Source organism: Nicotiana tabacum, chromosome 6 (assembly GCF_000715075.1).
Source record: "Nicotiana tabacum cultivar K326 chromosome 6, ASM71507v2, whole genome shotgun sequence".
In the NCBI taxonomy this organism is placed as follows: domain Eukaryota; kingdom Viridiplantae; phylum Streptophyta; class Magnoliopsida; order Solanales; family Solanaceae; genus Nicotiana; species Nicotiana tabacum.
Genome location: NC_134085.1, coordinates 143665958 through 143686563, shown reverse-complemented (window position 1 = coordinate 143686563; position 20606 = coordinate 143665958). Strand labels below are relative to the sequence as shown.

At 37.9% G+C, this 20606-nt stretch overlaps 1 protein-coding gene across 1 annotated transcript; it reads right to left on the bottom strand.

Annotated features, from left to right (window-relative positions):
* Positions 1 to 18592: 18592 nt before the first annotated feature.
* LOC107794233 (GDSL esterase/lipase At4g10955-like) lies at positions 18593 to 20187 on the bottom strand. The gene is made up of 2 exons (XM_016616714.2): positions 20061 to 20187; positions 18593 to 19793 (listed from the first exon to the last, which is right to left on the bottom strand). Exons 1-2 carry the CDS (start codon positions 20120 to 20122, stop codon positions 18761 to 18763), a joined length of 1095 nt encoding a protein of 364 aa, XP_016472200.1. The 5' UTR covers positions 20123 to 20187; the 3' UTR covers positions 18593 to 18760.
* Positions 20188 to 20606: the final 419 nt, after the last annotated feature.

Here is a 20606-nt window from a genome sequence, read left to right as displayed (position 1 = left end):
GGCTTATTCCTCCCTCGAGCGTTGTTCAGAAGCTATTTTCCTCCTCACCCTCAACTCGAGGGTTGCCCGCCACTTCCGAGGTTAGAATCACCGAGTCGGCCTTAGCCTCTTTTGCCTTAATCTTCTTAGACTCAGAAGGCCCGTCCAATGGATCCCTTTGTCTCTTATTTCCTCCATCGGGTACCAAATCATCCTCCCCGCCGGGTAATGATCCCTTCATCAAGGGGACTTCCTCCAGACCTGCACAAATGTAAGATGTAAGCACAGGGAATGAGAGCACTGCCAGTAGCAATTTAAGTCGAAGAGGATGACTACAGCGAGGGTAGAGGCTCACCATGATCCTTAGCTTCCCACCAGACATGGGATAAATCACGCCACACTTGCTCAGCATATGGGCAAATCAAGTCCAGGTGGCCGACCAAACCCAGGAAGTCTAAAACAGCACTGGGATAAATTGTTGCGGCTGCATTAGCAAGAAAGGTTAAGTGTGTGGAAGAACATATTCAAAGAGAAGCAAAGGAATGCTTGATAATGTGTCTACTTACATTCCACATTCCACCTCTCGGGAAATGGCATCTTTTCCGCCTGGATCAGGTCAGAAGTCCTTACTCGGACAAAACGGCTTATCCATCTTCTCCCGGGCTCCTTAATGCAGGCAAAGAGGGCCCTTGGGGCTCAGCAGCAGAGTTTGATTAGACCCTCATGGAAGAGACGAGGTTATACATCCAGATCAGGTGATCAAATGTGAAAGACATCTCCCTAATTATGTTCACGTAGTACCTGATCATGTATACAACAAGCCAAAATGAAGGATGAATTTGGCCAAGGGTCACTTGGCATCGTTGGTAGAAGTCGAGAATCACGGGGTTGATCGGGGGAGAAGATGGCCCCACCGGCCTTAGAGTAAATGGATAAGTGTACACAGTAAGGAAACCTATTTTGTGTGTCGTAATATCCTCCTACCAAGAAGGGATATCCACAAGCACTGCATCCCCCAGTGACAATCAGCTTTCACTCTTCCGACATCTGTTATCGAGCTAATATACTAAGTCATAGGCTTATTGCACCCCCGGCTTCAAAGAAGGCCTCTCGACCTTGAAATCTGAAGCCATTGAGAAAGATCCTGGAACACATTCCTCAGCACGAGGAGGCATTGTTACTTTACCTTGAGATAAAAGAGAATAGGATGAGGCCACGTTCTCCTGGGAAATAGAGGCGGAAGTTTTCGCCATTGCTAGGAAATTCTGGGAGAAAAAGGGGAGTCGCGTTCCTAGGAAAGAACAAGGGTAAAGGAAGAAGGAACCTTTTTTGGGTTTTTGAAATGTAATGAGTTGGAAAGAACAAGGAAGGGGATATTTATAGAAGCCTCGTGTGTGCATTGAAGAAGGACAAGGAGCAGCTAACTACCATAATCAGTGTAAATGCATTCAAAGGCTATGTATACCATCTTTTGGCACCTTTTGACTACTGTCGTTACAAGAATATCGGAGGGGGCAAATGTTAAAAGTCGTTTCTTATCACTTTCACTCTAAGAAACGTGGATACTATCTGTGCATAGTGGGGTCGAGTTTCTCCTTCGAGGGCTGTCGAGGCTCGACCTTAGGGCAATGTACACCAACGGCTATATTGGAGAAGAGGGGAGTTCCCAAGAGGTGCATCCAGAGTCGATAAAGTCTGTCAGGCTAGACTGAGGCTAGTGTGAGCCTGCATCATGACATCAGCTAGTTGTCCCATCCCCCTTCTTTTCTTTGTAATCAATGCATTTTGTACTATGTTGGGATTCCCCTCCTATAAAAAGGGGGTCCTTACATTTTGTAGACTCTGTTGTTTCAGTTGCTCCACGCGAAATATACGAGAACATTCCACTTGCTCTCTAACACACTCCATTTATATTATTGCTTTCATTTATTATCTTTATAGTTGTTCTTCATTTATTGCTTATCATTGATCATAAAGAGCCTCCGTTAATTTTACTATAACTTTTAGTCACACTTAGACCCCCCTCGACAGCTCACAATCGAGATTCAAAATCGACCTTGAGGCCCCCAAAATCGACAAGCTCGAGGCCTCGATTATTGACCCATCGGTTCGGTTATCCCCCTATCTTTAACTCTCATTTCATTTCCAAGTCTCACACACATAACATCAACTACTTAACAACTAGCATAAAAATAGGTCACTTATTTTTACAGTCCCATAATCAAATTTAATTATTATTACCATTTTCATGGTAAACAAGCCCTTAGCCAATCAGTTCGTGAGGTTGGATGTTTCTGAGCCCAGTCATGTTCTAGCTTGCACAGTTGCTCATTCTTCATTATTTGAGCGAATCTAAGATCGGCAGTATGATGATCCTCATTTGCTTGTCCTTAGAGACATAGTGCGGCACGGAGGTGTCAAGCAGGTTAAAGTCGGAGATGGAGTTTTGAGGATGTAGGTTCGTGTTTGTGTGCCTAATATGGATGGACTTCGTGAGTTGATTTTAGAGGAAGCACATAGTTCTCGGTATTTTATTCATCCGGGTGTCGCAAAGATGTACCAGGACTTGTGGTAGCATTATTGGTGGAGGAGGATGAAGAAAGATATTGTTGCGTATGTAGCTCGGTGTTTGAATTGTCAGCAGGTAAAGTACGAGCATAAGATACCTGGTGGTTTGTTCCAGAACATTGAGATTCCTGAGTGGAAGTGGGAACGTATCACTATGGAGTTTGTTGTTGGACTTCTGCGGACTCAAAGGAAGATCAATAAAGTATGGGTTATTGTGGATAGGCTGACCAAGTCAGCGTATCTCATTCTTGTGGCAGTTTCTTATTCTTCTAAGCGGTTGGCAGAGATTTATATCCATGAGATCGTTCATCTTTATGGTGTGCCCATTTGTATCATTTCTGATCAGGGTACACAGTTTACCTCGCATTTCTGGAGGGTAGTGCAGCGTTAGTTGGGTACGCAGGTCGAGTTGAGCATAGCATTTTATCCTGAGACGGACGGACAGTCCGAGCGTACCATTCAGATTTTGGAGAATATGCTCTGAGCATGTGTTATTGACTTTGGAGGTTTTTGGGATTAGTTCTTGCCATTAGCAGAGTTTGCCTATAATAACAATTACCAGTCGAGCATCTAGATGGATCCCTACGAGGCATTATATGGTAGGCGATGTCGGTCACCGGTTGGGTGGTTTGAGCCGGGAGAGGCTCGGTTGTTGGGTACAGATTTAGTTTAGGATGCCTTAGAAAAGGTTAAGATCATTCAGGATAGGCTTCATACGGCTCAGTCCAGGAAGAAGAGTTATGCTGACCGTAAGGTTCGTGATGTGGCATTCATGGTCGAAGAGCGAGTGTTGCTTCGGGTGTCACTCATGAAGGGCGTGATGAGATTTGGGAAGAAGGGAAAGCTAAGCCCTAGGTTCATCAGTCCTTTTGAGATCCTTGATAGAGTGGGAGAGGTGGATTACAGACTTGTATTGCGGCCGAGTTTATCAGTTGTGCATCCAGTGTTTCATGTGTCCATGCTTCGGAAGTATCACGGCGATCCATCCCACATGTTAGACTTTAGCACTGTCCAGTTGGATAAGGACTTGACCTACGAGGAGGAGTCGATGGCTATTCTAGACCAGCAGGTTTGTCAGTTGAGGTCGAAGAGTTATCCATCGGTTCGTGTGCAGTGGAGAGGTCAGCCTATCGAGGAAGCTACCTGGGGGTTCGAGTCCGATATCCCTATTTATTCCCTGATTCAGGTACTTTTCTTTATCCTTTCGAGGCTGAAAGGTTGTTTTAGAGGTGGATAATGGTCATTACTAATTTTAAAAATCAATTCTATGTTCTGAGGCATTAAAACCCTACTTTTGTCTCACCTAGATTGCGTGCACAGTCCGGGCATATATCTGCAAAGTTTTTATGTGAAAATTTGAGGAAAATGCTAATTTTGCATTTAAAATTGAATTTAAGTTAACTTTGGTCAATATTTTTGGTAAACGGATCCGGACCCGTGATTTGATGGTCCCGAAGGGTCCGTAAAAAAATATGGGATTTGGGCGTATGCCCGGAATTGAATTTCGAGGTCCCATGCTCGAGAAATAAATTTTTGAAAGTAATTATTTAACTGTAATTATAAGAGTTTTTGGAAATTTAAAGATGTTTGAATTTGATGGTATCGGGCCCGTATTTTAGTTCTGGAGCCCAGTACAGGTTTAATATGGTATTTAAGTTGTGCCTGTAAAATTTGATAAGAAATGGAATTCATATGACGTGAATCGTACCCTCGGTTGTGAAAATGGAACTTTAAGAGTTCTTGAGATTTTTCTTTGTTTTGATGCTAAACTTGTAGTTCTATGTGTTATTTTGGCGATTTAATCGCACGAGTAAGTTCGTATGATATTTTTAGGTTTGTGTGCATGTTTGGTTTAGAGCCCCGAGGGCTCGGATGAGTTTCGAATAGGTTTCGGGATATTTTGAGACTTAAAGATTCTGTTGTCTTAGTTGTTGCTGGTGTACATGGGTTTTCTTCTTTGCGTTCGCAAAGGAACTCTCGCGAACGCGAAGAGTAAAGTTTGTCTGAAAGAAAATTCCTTCCGCGTGAACGTGAGGCACAGGTCACGAACGCGAAGCGTTGGGGGCATTACCCTTCGCGAACACGACCTGGCTATCGCGAACGCGAAAGCCATTATGGCAGGTACCTAGGGGAGGGGTGAAATACTCATCGCAAATGCGTCACTTGGATCGCGAACGCAAAGGCTGTAGGGAAAATGACTTTGCGAACGTGATGGGTATCTCGCGAACGCGAAGAAGGCCTGTCCAGCGATTTAAAACAGAGTCAGAACGGGATTAAACACAAAATATCATATCTCCTTCCTATAATCAGACCTTGGGAGATTTTTGAAAAGGGATTTCATCACCAAACCATAGGTATGTGTTTTTAGACTCATTTCTTTCATTTTTCATCAACACCCATTAGATTTCTAGGCCTAAATCTTGTTCTTTAAGGGTAGAAATTAGGAATTTTAAGAGAATTGGGGATTTTACAAATTTGGGGATTTAGACCTCGATTTGGGGTCGGATTTCGAAACTAGTTGCATATTTGGGCTCATGAATGAATGGGTATTAGGGTTTTGGTCCGAACCTCGAGTTTTTACCAAGTGGGAACGGGGTCGATTTTTAGGTTCTTGAGAAAAATGTTGGGAAAGCTATAATTAAGCATTGGGTATGAGTTCTTTAGCATTTATTGATGTTAATAAGTTAATATTGGCTAGATACAATTGAATTGGAAGTGGAATCAAAAGAGAAAGCGATAATTGAGGCTTGATTTGTGGCCGTGGAATCGAGGTAAGTGTTTGGTCTAACCTTAGCTTGAGAAAATAGGTGCTGTGCCTTATTTGCTATGTGCTAGTGTAGTGTACGACATATAGGTGTGGTGACGAGTATCTACACGTTGGTGTCAAGCATGCCCGTGAGTCTTAAATTGTAATCGTTGTGATTCTTGATAAGTAATATAAATGCCTAAATTGTTGATTACCCATGTTGAGTAAGACTTATAATCATTTTTCGTAGTATTTGTCTATTGTTGAGCATTGGCTCCGGTTGAGATTCATTTGTGAAGTTAATTATTAGAACAAGATTGGTTATAGTTGATTCCCTTGCCGGGACGTATTTTATTCTTGTTGTTGATTCCCTTGTCGGGATGTTGATTGTTGCTATTGTTTGGGTGAGGAAAGAGTGATAAAGCACGAAAGGTGATGTCGTGCACATTTACATTGATATTGATGCATATGGTAAGGAAGAGAGATAAAGCACGAAGGGTTATGCTGTGCACATTTCTAATATTTATATGTTAAGAAAGAGAGATAAAGCACGAAGGGTGATGTCGTGCACATTTTCATTATTGATTGCATGGTGAGGATTGAGAGTGCCAAGTTTGTTATGATTTCTTGTTGTTATCGGTTCAAGTGCCTTAATTGTTTCATTCTGTTATTTCCATGATTCTTTATGTTGGTATCCCCCAAAGCATGTTACCCTCCTCGTTACTTTTGATTTGTTTCTATATACTATTATTCTGTTAGGTATTGTTAACTGCAGGTTATGTTGTTGGTTGTGTCCTAGCCTCGTCACTACTTCGCCGAGGTTAGGCTCGACACTTACTTAGCACATGGAGTCGGTTGTACTGATACTACACTCTGCACTCTTTTGTGCAGATTCCAGTACTGGAGCATACAGACCATAGTTATGCCTTCAGTTCAGCGGAGACCTGAGATAGTCTTGCAGGCATCCGTAAGCCTTGGCGTCCCCTTCTATCCTGTTTCTTTCTGTTCTTTTCTATTTCAGAGACGGACATGTATTTTCTTTGTTCAGACCCTATTTGTAGTATTTGTAGATATTCCGTGAGATTGTGACACCAGTTCTGGGTGGAGTATTGTTATGGATTTCATATTGGTATTAGCTAAACTGTTAAATTATGTTCTTCCATATTTCTAATTCCACTGTATGCTTACATTAACTTGGTAAATCATAAAAGATGAAGATAATAAGGTAAAATAATCAGTAACGTTGGCTTGCCTAGTGGGTTCAATGTTAGGCGCCATCACGATCCCGACGGTAAGAAATTCGGGTCATGACAGACAAAGATTTTAAAAGGTTGAATATTGAGAATGAAATCTTGGGGACAAAAGAAAAGAAGATTGAGAATGCAAAAAAATTAAAAGATTGCATGATTTTTTGGTGAAGCCTTCTAGTGATAAAATTTAATTAATTTCTCTGTACGGCGCCGATGACAATTCTTTCTCATACCAACTAATTAACATGATTGTTGCTCGCATCATGAATGATCCATGTAAAAATATGCATAACATTGAAATTTTATTATTTCTCATTATTAATTTTATTCATTTGTGTTTATAGAAAACTTATGTCAATAGTAATTTTTTTAGTAAAAATATAAATGAAATAGTCGCTAATGTTGTAATGATCGTTATATTGCTTTGAATCAAGCATTGCATCGTATAATACTAATATAATTTGTAGGCAGAATACATAAACAGCTCCCTAAACTAGTCCATATTTTTCATCTAGGCACTTCAACTGAGACAGTGACCAATTGAATACCTAAACTCAGGTGGAAGTATACCTATTAGACACTCATTGCTTACATGTCATAGCACGTGTTTCACACCCAAAGTTAGGTGCATGAATGAATGAAAAATTTAATGTTCCCAAACAAATCAAATCTTTGTGACTGCTAAAATCTGAAAAACTAAAGGAAAGCGAAGTGATAAAATAGATGATAAATGAGAAAAAGTTTTTGGTCGGAACTCAATCTATCCTGCAAGATCCATTTTCCTGCAAGCCACAATCAATGCAAACAGAGAAATTAAAAAAATGGAACATGATAAACGACAAGAATCGGCCAAACACTCAGCCCTAGGTTCATAAGCATATTTCACCGCATAACTTGACCCCAACAACGAGTGATAAGTTCTTAGAAGATGCATATTATGTTATTGCCATTCATTAGAAAATAATTTAAGCAGTTGTTAAGCAAGACATCGATGGTGGATAAGTAATCAAATCTCTGGGAACTATATATTTTAATAATTTAAATTTTTCTAGTCGAAAAAAGTGTTCGCCAGCGTGATAGTTTTTTCCGGCCAAAATCTTCTTCTACTTTTCTTTAGCTCTTTGTCGTCCTAGCCAATATCTGATGGCCCTCCTCCCATATAACTAATGGTTTTTTTGAGATAAAAACGCGAAAAGGATAAAAGTTCAGAAGAATTAGAGGGGATGAACAGTGATGTATTTTATCTTAGAGAGATTATGGAACAGATGAGGAGATAAAGAGAGAAAAGTGGGGATGAGGTTGCATTTGCCACGTTAAATGTCTGTAATACACATGCTCTTTTTTGTTCATAGAATGTTCAGCTAGTGTTTAATTGGCACATTTTAAATAGAGTTTAGGTGTCCAATAGGTTATTGCCTTAGTTAAAGTGTCTTGATAAAAAAAATATGGACTAGTTTAAGGGGCTTTCTATGTATTCAGCCTAATTTGTACAAACAACAACATGTACTTAACCCAAGTATACCAAGAGACCGAGCCCATTTTCTCTATCACATCATTGTTTGAGCAAATAAATGCCAAACCAATTAATGATAAGTTAAAAGGATGAATCTTAGTTGAACTTAATAAATTCTAGACCGAATAAAATAAAACTCTTGTATAATGGGCAGAGTTCAGGAGCATCAAAAAGTGAACTTAATATGACATGATTGACAATACATGTAATAGCATAAATATATAATAAATGTAAGTAATAACAAGGATTATAATGGGGAAAAGAACTATCACCCAATGATTATATGATTGGGAAGTTCCTTTTCTCTTATGACAACGTGGAAAAGCCATAGGTCAAAATGCATATGGGATCATGAGATTTATGGATCAAGATTGGACAACGTGTGCTTGAATAAATGAATAAGACAACTCTTTCGTATATTCTTCTTTCAACTTTTACAATGTGTATCCATTCAGAAAGGTAGATACCCTTTTGTTCCCTATCTTTTCCTATTTATAAGGGACATTCTTCAAAAATCCTAAAAAGTACCGCATAAAGAATATCTAAAGGAATATTCTTATGTCCACTTCTGAACCTAAGTTACCGTTACTATCCTATCTCAGTGTGATGACCCAAAAGGTCATCACTTGTTTTAGAAATGAACTATACATTCTGAGGCCTTAAAAACCTCTTTCAGCATCACCTTGATTTGCGTACTCAGTCTGGGCGCGTAGCCGGAAAGCCAATATGTGAAAATCTGTGAAAAATGATGAATTTTGACTTTAAAATAAATTAAATTGACTTCGATCAATATTTTGGGTAAACGGATCTAGACCCCTAATTTGACGGCCCCGGAGGGTCCGTAGGAAAATATGGGACTTGAGCGTATGCCCGTAATCGAATTCCGAGGTCCTAAGCCCGAGAAATGAATTTTTAAAGAAAATTATTTTTTGGAATATTATTGAGTTTTGAAAGTGAAATGTGTTTAAACCTTGATGGTATCGAGCCCGTATTTTGGTTCTGGTACCCGGTACAGGTCTTATATGTGATTTAAGATAAGTCTATGAAATTTGGTAATAAATGGACTTGAGATGACATGAATCGGATCGTATTTGAGAAAGTTGGAAAAATTTGAAGTTCTTAAGAAATTTCATGATTTTGATGCTAAATTCATAGTTATTGATGTTATTTTAGTGATTTGAATGTACGTGCGAGTCCGTATGATGTTTTTAGGTTGGTGTGCATGTTTAGTTTGGAGCCCCGACGGCTCGGGTGAGTTTTGGATAGGCCACGGATTGGAATTGGGACTTAGGATGTTGCAGATTTTATCTGGTATGCTTCAGGCCTGTTTGTGAAGCCTGGCTTGCAAATGCGATCAGTGAGTCACAAATGCAAGAAGTGGCATAGCTGCCTTGGGTCGCAAATGCGACGACTTTATCTTAAAAGCGATTCCGCAAATGCGAAGATGCCCTGAACTCCCCAGTCGTCGCAAATGCAATAATTTATTGCAAATGCGAGCTTAGCAGAGCGTGGGTTCGCAATTGTGAACCCTGATCGCAATTGCGATACCTGCAACTTGTAAGTTCAATTAGACGCATTTTCAACCATTTTTCAAATCTTCTCAAAACATAAACTCTCTAAGGCGATTTTTCAAAAGCAACTTCTCTTCCAAATCATTGTAAGTGATTTCTAACTAATTTTCTTTAATCTTTAACATCTTTTCACATAATTTCAACACAAAATCAATAATTTTCATGGGGGGAATTAGGTATTTTGGGTAGAACCTAGGTTTTTCAAAAATTGGGAATTTGGACCTTGATTTGAGGTCCGATTTCAAAATAAATTATATATTTGGGTTCGTGGGGGAATGCGTAATCGGGTTTTGGTTCGAACCTCGGGTTTTGACCATGTGGGCCCGGGGGCAATTTTTGATGTTTCGGATAAAACTTTAGAAAACTTATTTTCATGCATTAGAATCGATTCATTTTAGCATTTATTGATGTTGTTAAGTAACTTATGGCTAGATACGAGCAAATTGGTGGTGAAATCAAGAGGTAAAGCGATAGTTAAGACTTGAATTGTGTTCGTGGCATTGAGGTAAGTGTTTGGTCTAACCTTAGCTTGAGGGATTAGGAGTTGAGTCCTATTTGCTACATGTTACTTGTTGAGTACGACGTATAGGCATGATGGCGAGTATTTATACGTTGGTGTCAAGCATGATCGTGAATCTAAAATTGAAATTGTTGTGTTCTGAATAAATACTACGAATTCCTAAGTTGTTGATTCTCTAAGTTGAACAAGGATTATGATTATATAACGACCCTACCTGTCGTTTTAAGCATTTCCATCCTGTTCAGTTATTTGAAGTCTTGAGTAGCGTCTTTTAATGTATTATGACTTGTGAGAGTGATCAAGTTTTGTTTTCAGATGATTCAAAATTTAATTGAAAGAACAATCCATGTTTTGAAAGCTTAAGTTGAATAAATGGACCGGATGATAAAATATGTGTAAACGACCCCGAAATGGATTTTTGATGATTTCAACAGCTTCGTATGGTGGTTTTGGGCTTAGGAGTGGGTCTGAATATTTATTTCGAGGTAGCTAAAGTAAGCTTGAAATGGCGAAAATAAGAAATTTAAGTTTGGAAGTTTGATCGGGGGTTGAATTTTTGATATAAGGGTCGGAATCCAATTCTGTAAATTTTAATAGCTTTGTTATGTCATTTATGACTTGTGTACAAAATTTGAAGTCATTCCGGATTGATTTGATATGTTTCGGCGCAAAATATAGAAGTTGGAAGATTCGAAAACTCATAATTCAATTCAATGCACGATTCGTAATTTTGGTGTTGTTTGACATGGTTTGAAGCCTCGATTAAGTTCGTATTGTATTTTGGGACATATTGGTATAATAGGTTAAGGTACCGAGGGCCTCAGGTGGATTTCGAAAGGTTAACGGAATGAAAATCGGACAAAAAGGGTTGCTGGAATTTTCTGCTGCAGAAGCTGTCTTAGACAGCAACTGTGCAATCGTGGAGCCTATTTCGGAAGCTTATATCTCAAAATCCATTAGTAATCTGCAAATGTACAAAACATAAAAGTTGTAGTCCTTGCATCCTAGTTTCTAGAAAGCTAAACCATTATTATTTAAATATTTGTACAGAAAGTTATGATCGATTGAATAAGGGTTGGTAAAGCTATTTAGAAATTTTCCATAAATGTTTGATGCGAGAAGGCTACTTTGGAAGCTTATATCTCTAAATACATATGGAATCTGAAAATTTACAAAACATGAAAGTTGTAGACCTTGCATTCTTGTTTCCAGAAAATTAAACCATTTATCATTTGGACATTTGTACAGAGAGTTATGATTAATTGAATAAGAACTGGTAAAGCAGTTTCTAGTAGACTTTTAGTGACGACTTTTAGTGACGAAAATGGGTTTTAGTGACGGATGGGCAGAAACATTAAATCACAAAAATTAGTCACTTTGCCATTTCGTTTTGGAATTTTTGGAGCGCGACTCTTGGGCTATTTTCACGTGAAAATATTGGGATAAGTGTTCCTTATCCTATATTGATTATATTTCATGATTCCATATGCATTTACATCATGAATCCATGAATTTATGGAAGAAAAATTAGATTTAGCCAAATCTTCCAAAAACGAAAATTTAAGATTTGAAAGTCAATCCGATGTCGGATTTTGGTAAAATTTGTATGGTTGGACTCGTGGTTGGATGGGGGTTCATATTCCGTGACTTTTGTCATATTCGGGATGTTTGGAGGACGATTTGAGCAACAATGGCATTTCAAAGTAGGATTTTTGCTCGGATTGAGGTAAGTAACGGATATAAATCTGGTCTCGAGGGTATGAAACCCCGAACATTGTATCATATGACTATCTTGGAGGTGACACACATGCTAGGTGACGGGCGTGTGGGCGTGCACCGTAGGGATTGTGACTTGGTCCGTCCCGCGAGATTGTGTAATCAATTGGCCTACTGTTTAATACATGCTCCCTCTGTTTTCATAGAAATTCACTGTACTTCATGTTAGAAATCATGTTTAGGCCTTATGTGATCACTGTTGAGACCTGAGAGGTCGTGTACTTGCTGAATTAGATGCTAAATTACTGTTTATACTCAGTCATAGCTTTTCTTGCTTATTATGCCTTTGTCTCTTACTGTTTATTGTTGATACATGATATTACTTATGTTTGGGTTGTTTATATGATTTCTGAGAGTACGAGAGATTGGAAAGATTGATGACTGAGCAAGGGCGAGGGCCTAGTTGTGAGATATTGATACTATAGCACGTGAGTTGTCCGTGCAGCACATGAGTTGTCTGTGCGGATCCAAAAATTGATACTATAGCACGTGAGTTGCCCGTGCAGCACGTGAGTTGTCCATACAGATTCAGATATTGATACTATAGCACGTGAGTTGTCTGTGCAATACGTGAGTTGTCCGTGCGGATCCACGTGACTTGGTCGTGAAACATGTGAGTTGTCCGTGCGGATCCAGATATTGATACTATAGCACGTGAGTTGTTCGTGCAGCACGTGAGTTGTCCGTGCGGTTGATATTGATGTCAGCTCTGGGAGAGCTGGTTACCGTTATTTGTTCGGGTTGCACGCTTGGGCTGAAGGAGCCCCTCCAAGAGTCTACACACCCCTAGTGAGCGCAGGTATATGATAGCACATGAGCACGTGCTATCACGTGAGTTGTCCGTGCAGCACGTGAGTTGTCCGTGCAGTTTATAGCGTTTGGGCTGAAGGAGCCTCTCCGGAGTCTGCACACCCCCAGTGAGCGCAGGTACCTATTGAGTATGATTATTGAGGGGTGAGAGCCGAGTGATTAAGCTGTTGAGATGAGATGAGTGACTGTTGCCTTGAGAGGCCATATTTGTTTTCAGTTATTTGCTACACTTAGTTGCTATTTGTTCCTGTCGTACATATTTTTGGAATATTTGATATCTGGTTTATTTGAGTACGCACTGATAAGACTTAAATTGTTAAATCGAAAGTATGACTACTCTAATTTGAAAGTTATTGAGATAACTGTATTTGCATAGCTCGTCACTACTTCTCAGTTTCTTATTTATTTCTGTTACTTACTGAATTGGTGTACTCATATTACCCCCTGTACCTCGTGTACAGATCTAGACACTTCTGGTCACGGCGGTTGCTGATTGAGGAGTCAGACTCAGGAGACTATTGAGATAGCTGCATGGCATTCGCTAGCCTTGACTCTCCTTTCCTTTCATGTTGTACTGTTCTGTATTTTCAGGCAGTGTTTTATCAGCCGGATGTTGTTATCATTTAGATGTTCATGCACTCAGTGACACCGGGTTTTGGGGATGGATTGTTTAGTACTTTTGGAGTTATATCATGTTCTAAAAGGTTTTATTTAATATTAACTGCTTCTGCCTTTATTTAAAAGTTCTACTGTGTTGAGATATTGAGTTGAGACTTGCCTTGTACCACAATAGGCGCCATCACGACAGGTGAGATTTTGGGTCGTGACATATTATCCTCGTGGAAATTATTTATGATTGAGTATTGGTGCTAGTTGAGGTAGTTAGATGTTGGAACAAGTTCGGTTATAGCTGATATTTCCTTGCCGGGACGTAATTACTTATACTGTCGATTTCCTTGCCGGGATAGTGTTGTTTCCTTATTGATCCCTTGTCGGGACTCTTGTTGTGGTTGGTGTTGAACTGTATATGTGGATCGGGTTGCGCACCGCAACAATATTATATTTGGATCGGGTTGCACGCCGTAACAATATTATATTTGAATCAGGTTGCACGCCGCAACAATATTATATTTGGATCGGGTTGCACGCAGCAACAATCCTACATTTGGATCGGGTTGCACGCCGCAACAATAATATAATTGAATCGGGTTGCACGCCACAACAGTGATAAATGATATGGATCGAGTTGCACACCACAACAGAGTTATTATGTTTTGGGATCGGGTTGCGCGCCGCAACAATTGATAATACGAAGTGTTCATAGATTGGTTACGAGTTCCTTATTGTTTTGCTGTAAATTCTAAATTGTTCTTGTGCTTTTCTCTTAATTTACTGTTGGTAGTCATATTCCCCCACAACATGTACCCCCTCCCATCTTTACTTGTTTATTCCTGTTTTATTTTCCGCTGCATATTATATAACTGTACAGGTTTATTTGGTAGTCTGGTCCTAGCCTCGTCACTACTTCACCAGGGTTAGGCCAGGCACTTACCAGCACATAGGGTCGGTTATGCTGATACTACACTCTGCACTATGTGCAGATCCTGGAGCGGCAACTTTTGGACCGTAGCATTGGGTGACTGCCTTCAGTCCAGTTAAAGATCCCGAAGTAGTCCTGCAGGCGTCCGCAGGCCCGATGTTCTCTTCTATCTTTATATTTATTCTGTTTTCATTACTTCCGAGACAGATTATACTTTTCTTTTCAGATATTTGTATGTAGTATTCGTAGACAGTCCGTGATACTGTGACACCGGATTCCGGGTAGAGACGTATGTTGGTATTGCCGTACTGGTTTTGGCTAAGTTATCAGATTAAGTCTTCCGCATGTATTTATCGATCGTTGATATTTCATTGTTAATCGCATGTTGATTTAAATTGTTAAAAAGGCTAAATAAAAGAGTTAGGGATTCTATATTACGCGGCTTGCCTAGCTTTCACGAATAGGCGTCATCACGACTCCCAAGGGTGGAAAATCCGGGTCGTGACACTCAGCTGCCCGCTTCTGGAGTCAGCTTTTATGAGGACGACCTTCAGTCATTGTATCGTGGTCGACCCTGTCCTTTGTCTTGCTTAACCGTTATCGTGGTTACCAAATTTGAACCTATACAATCATCACTCAAGAATGTATTTATACCATTTCAAAAAAGTCGAGCGAGTAATAGGACCCCATAAAAATTGAGTGTTTAATTGAAATCAGCCTGAAATTTAAGGGTGCTTATGCCTTTTCCGTATTGAAGAGATTACATGTCTCATTGAGCAGGCCATGATGGTTTATATTGTTTCCCAAAAACCAAAATGTTAAAAGAGGTCAAGTTATATTTATTATAAATTCTAAATAAATAAATAGGTTGTGTATTTTTCTTCTTTTAACGTTTTAATGGGTAGTCTCAGCTTGGAAAAGAAAACAGTATAACTGCAAATAAAACAAATTCAGATTCATCCAATGAAAAAGAAAATTTCTATTAATTCAGAAAACATATATATATATATATATATATATATATATATATATATATATATATATATATATATATATATATATATATATATATATATATATATATATATATATATATATATATATATATATATATATATATATATATATATATATATATATATATATATATATATAATGTAATTAACTAATGCATCAAGATCTTTTAGTATTTTCCCCTTATATAACTTTTTTCTTTAAAAGTGAAAAGTAAAATAGAAATTTGAGTAAAAATAGACAATTTTATTATGAACAACTTATAAATGGTTTATGCATTTTGCTTCAATGTTAAAAGACAAATATTTTATATGTGAAAGTGTGAGAAGGTAAATTAAAAGACGAGCTAACACTATCTGATGAGTGATGACAACTCATGTAATGTATTTGTAAAAATCTCTTTTACTTAAACATGTGAACTCTTTTTTGGATTCCTCTGGTAAATGCAACCTTTTGATACTAATTCCAATTTATTTATTAACTATATAATAAATACTAAACAATATTGTAGATTCAGGGGCATTCTACCGGTTACGTGGCACATCACATTTTCCAGGACTTCCATTTATCTTTATCTACGTTTTTTTGGCCATTTCCCTATAATTTTACATCATCAAAATTCTCCGTTTCTAAAAATCACCGATTCAATAAATCTCGGTATTCATAAACACAACCACTTCCACGCTAATTCTTTTACTCGCTCGAATTTCTTTTCATCCTCCGCTAATTGGTGCTACTGTCTTTCTTCTCTATCTTCTTTTTCCTATTGTTATTTGCTTCACCTCTGTCGATATTCTTTTCATCCTCTGTAATTGGTTAAACAATCTCTATCTATCTTTTTGTTTTTGTCTATTGTTCATTTACTTCGCCTCTGTCGAATTTATTTCTATCCTCTTGTAATCTCTAAATTCATTCCTCATTCACAGTGCAGTGAAGAAGAACTGAATCAAAAGTTGTTACCTACTTAGTTATGCAAAAAAAAGGCCAATAAAGTGTTCGTAAAAAAGCATTTAGATATAGGTTGACCTTTCCTACGGATTCAGGAAATCCTGCTTTCTACGAGAGTAATGGTAGATTTTTCTCTTCTCTTTTTTGTGCAGGACAGTTGAACAGACGCTTCTACAGAAAAACATTATAGTTATTTGATTTTGTTCGTCTCGCATGTCTTTAAATTCAACTAATTAATATGCGGTTGAAGTTATTTTATTGGCTTTTGTTGTGATGATACATCTTTACTTGCTCTCCAAATTTTGGTTCCTAAGACTATTCAGAACAAAAACAGAAGTTCCTCAGTTCAAACAAAAGTTATCTTTACAAAAATATAAATTTATAAAGCAATGATAAACGGAAGGTTTTATTACAGGGGATTTCAAAAGTTTGTAAGATTAGGGGTGTGTTTGGTACGAATGAAAATATTTTCCGAAAAATGTTTTTCAATTTTCCCATGTTTGGTTGGCTTAAATGTTTTGGAAAATATTTTCCTTATCAATTCATTTTCCTTCAATTAGAGGAAAATGTTTTCCTTATCAAGAGAAGGGAAAACATTTTCCAAAGCTCCTTCTCAACCTTCCCCACTCTCACCAATTCACCCCCTTTCAAAAAAAAAGGGTTGTTTTATTTCAAATTTCAGTTTTCCGTTACCACTCACCCAACTACCCCTCCCCCCGCGCAAAAAATATATTTTTTTTTACTTTAATTTTTTTTTTTTTTTTGCAATTTCAAATTTCTATTTTTCCATTTTTCTGCATCACCCACCACTCACCCCAACCCCGCCCCCACCTTCGCACAATTTTTATTTTTTTTTATTTTTTGTAATTTAAATTTCTATTTTTCTATTATAAGTTTTAATTTTATTGTTTATCGGTTTAAAGGCTCAAAATTTTACAAGTTCCAAAATTATGAGTTCGGATGTTTATGTGTTTGGAAGTTTACGGGTTCGAAATTCCGCGGTTTTGAAAATTTAACGGTACGAAAGTTTATGAAATTTGTGGGTCCGGAAGGTTGTTGGTTCGAAAGTTTATGGATTCATGTTTATTATATCTAAATTATTTATGAATACTCTTGAGAAGTCATTTTTCTTAATTTGCGTATCAAACACCAAAAAATAAATAAGATTACTACTTGTTAAACAATATTTTCCGTTATACCAAACACACCCTTAGAGTTTTATCTGTTCTCTCAAAATATAGACAAATTGTAGCAGTAATTACTATGCTTTTCATTAAGAGCTTGGAAGGATCTGGTTGCCTTCCAGAAATCAAAACACTTATGGCCTTTCCTTTCTTAATTTTACTAATAAATGTTACTCTGTCCATTCCACTTTATGTGAATCTATTTCCTTTTTGGTCTGTTCCAAAAAAGAATGACTCTTTCTAAATTTGGAAACAATTTAACTTAAACTTACAATTCTACCCTTAATAAAAAGCTTTTATGACCACACAAATACTCTAGATCCCTTTTTGACTTGTTTAGTACCATAAATTCCAAAATCTTTATTTTTTCTTAAATTTCGTGCCCAGTCAAACATGTTCACATAAATTGGAACGAAGGGAGTAGTAGTGATTTGCGATGATGAGTTTATGTTCCACTGAATTCATTTATGTTATCATTCAAATTTGGTTGACATAGCCCGTTCTCTTTGGGTTGAATGTAATATGAGAGATAATTAGTACATCTATGGAGAAATCCTCGGCATTCCATAAGAAGTGTGAAGTGTGTTGTACTCATTACTTAATGTCATCTTTGACTTACATCCGTCTTCTTATCGTTTTATCGCAATTGGGGCTTTGTGTTGTTTAGCGCGACGACATGTTGCCTAAGCTCCCATATATAGCGAGAACAGTTCCATTTAACGTTTCTAAGTTTGATCTTTTTGTATTTCCTCTCGAAATCTTGAGAGTTATTTTAACTTTAAATATTTAATATATTCTTCTGCAAATATTTCTTATGGCTCTTGAATTGCCTGATCTGATTTATGAGTCAATTTGATAACCCATTGCAGGATAATCTACTTAGCGGTGTATTTTAGAGGATAATTAATCAAAGAAATAATACAGTTTTCCAGTTTGATTTATTCAGTGTTGATTGTATTTTTTCATGTTTGACCTATGGACGTACATAGTGCCTTTTTTCTGTCTAGGAAGAAGATATTGTGAGGAAGTGTTACGCCCTTGCATGATTTACTCAGTGCTGAATATAGTACTCGCTCGCCAGTACTAATAAGGTATTTTTTGCAGCTACATTTTAACATTTGGTAAAATAACTTCTAAAGAGATCTATTATGATAATAGTTACTTACAGTAATGGAAATATTGAAATAGCAACGAGCAAATCTTTTCGAGATTTGGCATAGAACTGGGGAAAAAAATGGACTAATGCATTGCGCGAAGCGCGGCCATATTTACTAGTAAATAAATAATTAGGCACGCCAACTTTGTACACTTTGTGCCACATAAGCCACAGGTTCTATAAATTCACAGGTTGCACTGGTAAAGCTTGCAGTTGCACTGCAAATCAGGTTTCCACCATTGGTCGATTCCATGAGCTCGATTAAAATCTGGAGAAGGACTCGAATTAACACTAACAAAAGCCGAAGGTAGTAGGTGCGACGGTACCGACTCTTTTCCTATAGCAGTCGAAATAATACTTCTTATTGAATTCTGTGTCGCAATTCGTTCGATTTTCCCAGCGCCAATCGCAATCATCTTTTCCCGATGTTCGAAATATCCAACATATTCTGAGCAAATAGGATCTGATGGATTCACAAACAAATAAGGAACCCATGCAGATAATATAGTAAAATGATCATTTTTATGTGGACGCTCTGGCTTCTGGATTTTGACGACAACAGCAAGTCCAGCTTTGACAACACTATGAGTAAAGCGGACTCCATGCTTCAATTTCTCGTTCTTGATTTTCTCTATTGGAAGAGATACAAATGGTTGATTAAACAAATATGTTTCGAGATGAATGCCCCTTTCAATTACCATATCCCTTCCAATTGTTAATGCAATTGCAGAACCTAATGAATGACCGGCTAGCCAAATATCTGAGGCCGCGTTATTGTTAACAGTGCTTTCTACAACTTGAGAGGCAATAGAGAAGCGAGAGCTATTGTGAAGATTATTGCGAATGACTCGAAGGTCCAATTTGAAGTCCTGTGATCTGCTGTCTTTTTTGGCAACTGTGCCTCGAAAGGCGAACACATACTTTGGTGGATTCTGATGATACTGGTTCTGATTCTTATTTTGATTTTGATTCTGAGTGTGGGTTGAGTAATAGGAGTAGTTCAAATGGGAATTTGGAAATGTGTATTCGAAAATGGCGCCAAAGTAAGAATGGTCTTCACAGTCCCTCAAGCGTTGGATTAAACGAAAATGGAAGAATTCCCACCAGGGTGGAGCTAGGGCTTTAGGACCTTGGCGATTTTGCTGGCGGTCGAGTTCAAGAACGTACACACTCTGCACTAAGCTGACTGCTACACACCTCCTATGATCTGTATTTCTCCTGTGAAAATGATGAAAACTTGACTTAAATTTTAAATTTCTAATTTCTAACAAAAGATAAAGTTCTAATTTGTCCTAATTTACGGAATGTCTAATGCGACCTAGAAGTCAAATTAATCCATCCTTTGAAAGTTGTAGCAAAGGAAGAGTTCATATATAGATTCTATTCCAAATTTGAAGAATTATAGCTTCTCTTTTTTTAATTTGAAAAGAATCTCAGATTAAAATCTTGAACTATCTCAAAGCTAAGCTTAATAGATACCCTTACCAATCGATAGAAGTGAGGAATAATGGACCAGAGAGGCTGAATATCTCCCCTTCAGATGCCATCAAAACTAAGACTTTCCTTCTCTTTTGGCTCGGGATAACAACTGTGTCATGAACTGAAAGCAAAAAAGCAGACTGGCAATTAATTGCCTCTGTTGAAGTTTGGCAAAATGCCAAAGTCCCACATTGGTTGGGAGTTAAGTTTGGAGGGGATTTTTCCCCTATAAAAGAAGGCCTAATGTTTAGGATTGAGACACACCTCTCATTTGCCTTCTCATCTGTTTAAGGCATTTGTATCTTCTCTCTTTAGTATTATTTCACTTGTATTTTGGAGTGGAATAAAATATTTGGTTGTGTCCGAGGAGTAGGCAGAATTAGCCGAACCTCGTAAATTCTGGTGTTCCCTTTATTATTGCTTTATTGTCTTATTTATTATTTGGTGGCTGTCATAATTTTTGGTATAGTAGTTGTGACTTATTCACACTCTATACATTTGGCTTCCGCAACAATTGGTATCAGAGCCAAGGTACTGTCTAAGTATGCTCTG